Source organism: Atta cephalotes, assembly GCF_000143395.1.
Source record: "Atta cephalotes unplaced genomic scaffold scaffold00044, whole genome shotgun sequence".
Classification (NCBI taxonomy): Eukaryota; Metazoa; Arthropoda; class Insecta; order Hymenoptera; family Formicidae; genus Atta; species Atta cephalotes.
This window is the reverse complement of record NW_012130108.1, coordinates 528,030-530,721: the sequence shown is the minus strand read 5'-3', so window position 1 is coordinate 530,721 and position 2,692 is coordinate 528,030. Positions and strand designations below refer to the sequence as shown.

Below are 2,692 nucleotides of genomic sequence, written 5' to 3'. Positions count from 1 at the left end.
TATATATATATATATGTATGTATATATATATATATATATATATATATATATATATATATACATGTTTTTTAAACACTCCTATCATTGCTTAGAATGAGAAATACAGCGAGAATATATACAAATCATAGGATACTTTCACACGTTTTGCTTTAATAATGGAAGACCTCATTTTAATTGATTTACATACTACCAAGCATACCTTTTCCTTTATAGGCCATATATTACCTACTCTTTATATCCCAATTTATGATTTCATAGTAGCGACTTGTGTATACACACAAGTTTTACCTTCATAAAAAAATTGCCTATATATTATAATCTTTTATTATAAAATACTAAAAGTTTCTCTTTCTAAAAATCTATTCGCATATTACGCATATATATCTCCGACTTAAAATATAGAATGACTTAAAAATATTATTGTACAAAATATAGTATATTGTGCCTCATTAGTTATTGCATGTAACTGTGTTATCAGTTACTCATTCTGTATGAAGTAAAACCAGAATTGACCTTTCGTACATAACTAGACCGTTATGATTACAGATAGATCCTGTAATAAAAGTCTGGCCAAAGTGAATCAGTCTTTTGATCCTTTGATCATCTCTTATGATCCATTCAATATATGTATAGTTCGTACATTTTCGCAAAGTGAGAGAAAGTGAGAAAAAGAAGGAAAAAAGATAACTATCTATCTTATATTTTTTATTCGCTTTGGCCAAATTCTTATTTATAGGATTTCTAATTGCAGAGAGTTTGTCACGTTCTCTTACGATGACGTGACATTAATAACAACTGAACTTCCGAGATATCACGCTATTTTTTCTCCATTGCTTCCTTGCGGAAATGTGACACAGATGATCCCTATAATATAATCATTCGACAGCACGCTACATACATAGACTATAGAAAATATCGCAGCGACTATTTTTTTCTATTTGATATATTGCCTTGTACAATGAATTGTGCGAATTTGCCTGATATCATTTTGATATGCTAGAGGAGAGTAGTAATTCGAACAAAAAAGAAGAAAAGTAAAATTGAATCAATCTCTCTTTCGCTAAAATGAAACTCGTATAACATGTTTCATCTAAGATTACAAATTAATTATCGATCTTATTACTACAGTCAAGTACCCGTTCGTTTCTTTTCTTTTTGTATGTTCCTTTCTCGGAAGAGATATATATGTAATATATTATTAGTTTTTCAGTAGGCTGTCTTCGATCATGGTAGCTAACACGTCCACCAGAACGGACAGCATCGAATCGGGCTAAGGACTCGATTTATCCATCCCGATGATCTCCTCGAAAAGACTATTCTTTCCTGCCATCCGTTCCTCGATCGCGTGCATAGCATACCTCAGCGTCGCAGCGGCAAGATCACCCACCGACCAACGTCTGTCTATCAGAACTCTGCTCACAGTGTCTAACTGAAATTGAAATTTTAGATGAATAGTTATTAGCGAATTCAACTTGCACTATACTAGATTAATATACATAAATAGCTGCTAATACATAAAAAGTTGCTATACATGAAATTAGTAAAGTTAAATATAAAAGCATATAAATATTTTAAACGGTTAAATAATCAATAATAATATTGTCACGTTATTTAATAGAATTTAATATTAGGTGTGGAAAAAAGTTCGTGGCGTTTTTCCCATTAGATGTAACGGGAAAAACGCCACGAACTTTTTCCCTTATTTATTATTACTATTTCCCTTAAATATTATTTTATTGTCAAAATTAATTATAATATGCTGCTATAGTTAAATGCTGGATTATATAATCCAATATAATGTGAATGAATTATCATTATGTGAATGACTGAATTATCATTAGTAGGATATTTACTATCTGGAAAAATCTGAAATTTTTAGAGAAATTCTTTTTTATCCTTGATTTAAAAAGTTCAGGAATTTCTATGAAATTTTATTAGAATTCGGAGAAATGTTTGCAATTTTATTTTTTAAGTTTAAATTGTTTCTGAAAACGTTTTTTTATCATTTTTTCTCGATAACAGAATATTGATTAGCAATAAATATGGCACATTTATGTATATTTACGTACATTCTCGTGTGTCTCGCTAGTTTATAAGAAAAAGTGACAATAGAAAATAATACTCTGCAGAATAGAATAACTAATTAAAATGCTGTATATATCGCAGTACTCTTTCCTATATACTAGATTTGTGGAGTGCTTGTCTTCTACTAATTTTCAAATATAGTTTATTTGGAAATTAATAGAAGATTTAAATTGTTTGCACTCTAATTTATTTCAAAATTAGATTGAAAAATTCTCTAATCTCTATTACCTGGAATTTCAAAAATATCTGAAAAATCGGGGAATTCTCACGGAATTTTTTTACAAAGTTAATCAGTAAATATCCTGATTAGAGAATATAAATAGAATAATATCATTTCCTTTACCTTGGATAGATTGGAATTGCCAGAGGTGTAATAGATTAATCTTGGTGTTCCTGCTAGAGAGGAAGCGAGCCATTGAATAATGAGTTTCAGTTGCGGATCGCCTTTCAATCTAGTTCCGCATCCCCAATTGCCGGTAGCCACGGGCAATAAACCTCCTCCTTGGGGACTACTTTCGTGCGGCAACTATGCACATGATAAAACAATCTATTATAAATTATTTTTCGCCGTGCACATCACCGTTTCTTGATATATATATATATATAT

The 2,692-nt window shown here is 30.2% G+C and overlaps 1 protein-coding gene across 1 annotated transcript in view; it reads right to left on the bottom strand.

Moving 5' to 3' along the window:
- Nucleotides 1-1,270: 1,270 nt before the first annotated feature.
- Nucleotides 1,271-2,692, bottom strand: part of LOC105622373 — a 13,120-nt gene continuing 11,698 nt past the window's right edge. Inside the window, exons 13-14 of the mRNA XM_012203796.1 lie at nucleotides 2,429-2,611; nucleotides 1,271-1,429 (exon numbers count right to left, since the gene is read on the bottom strand). Of these exons, the coding sequence (XP_012059186.1) occupies nucleotides 1,271-1,429; nucleotides 2,429-2,611 (342 nt within the window). The remainder of the gene's footprint in view (nucleotides 1,430-2,428; nucleotides 2,612-2,692) is intronic.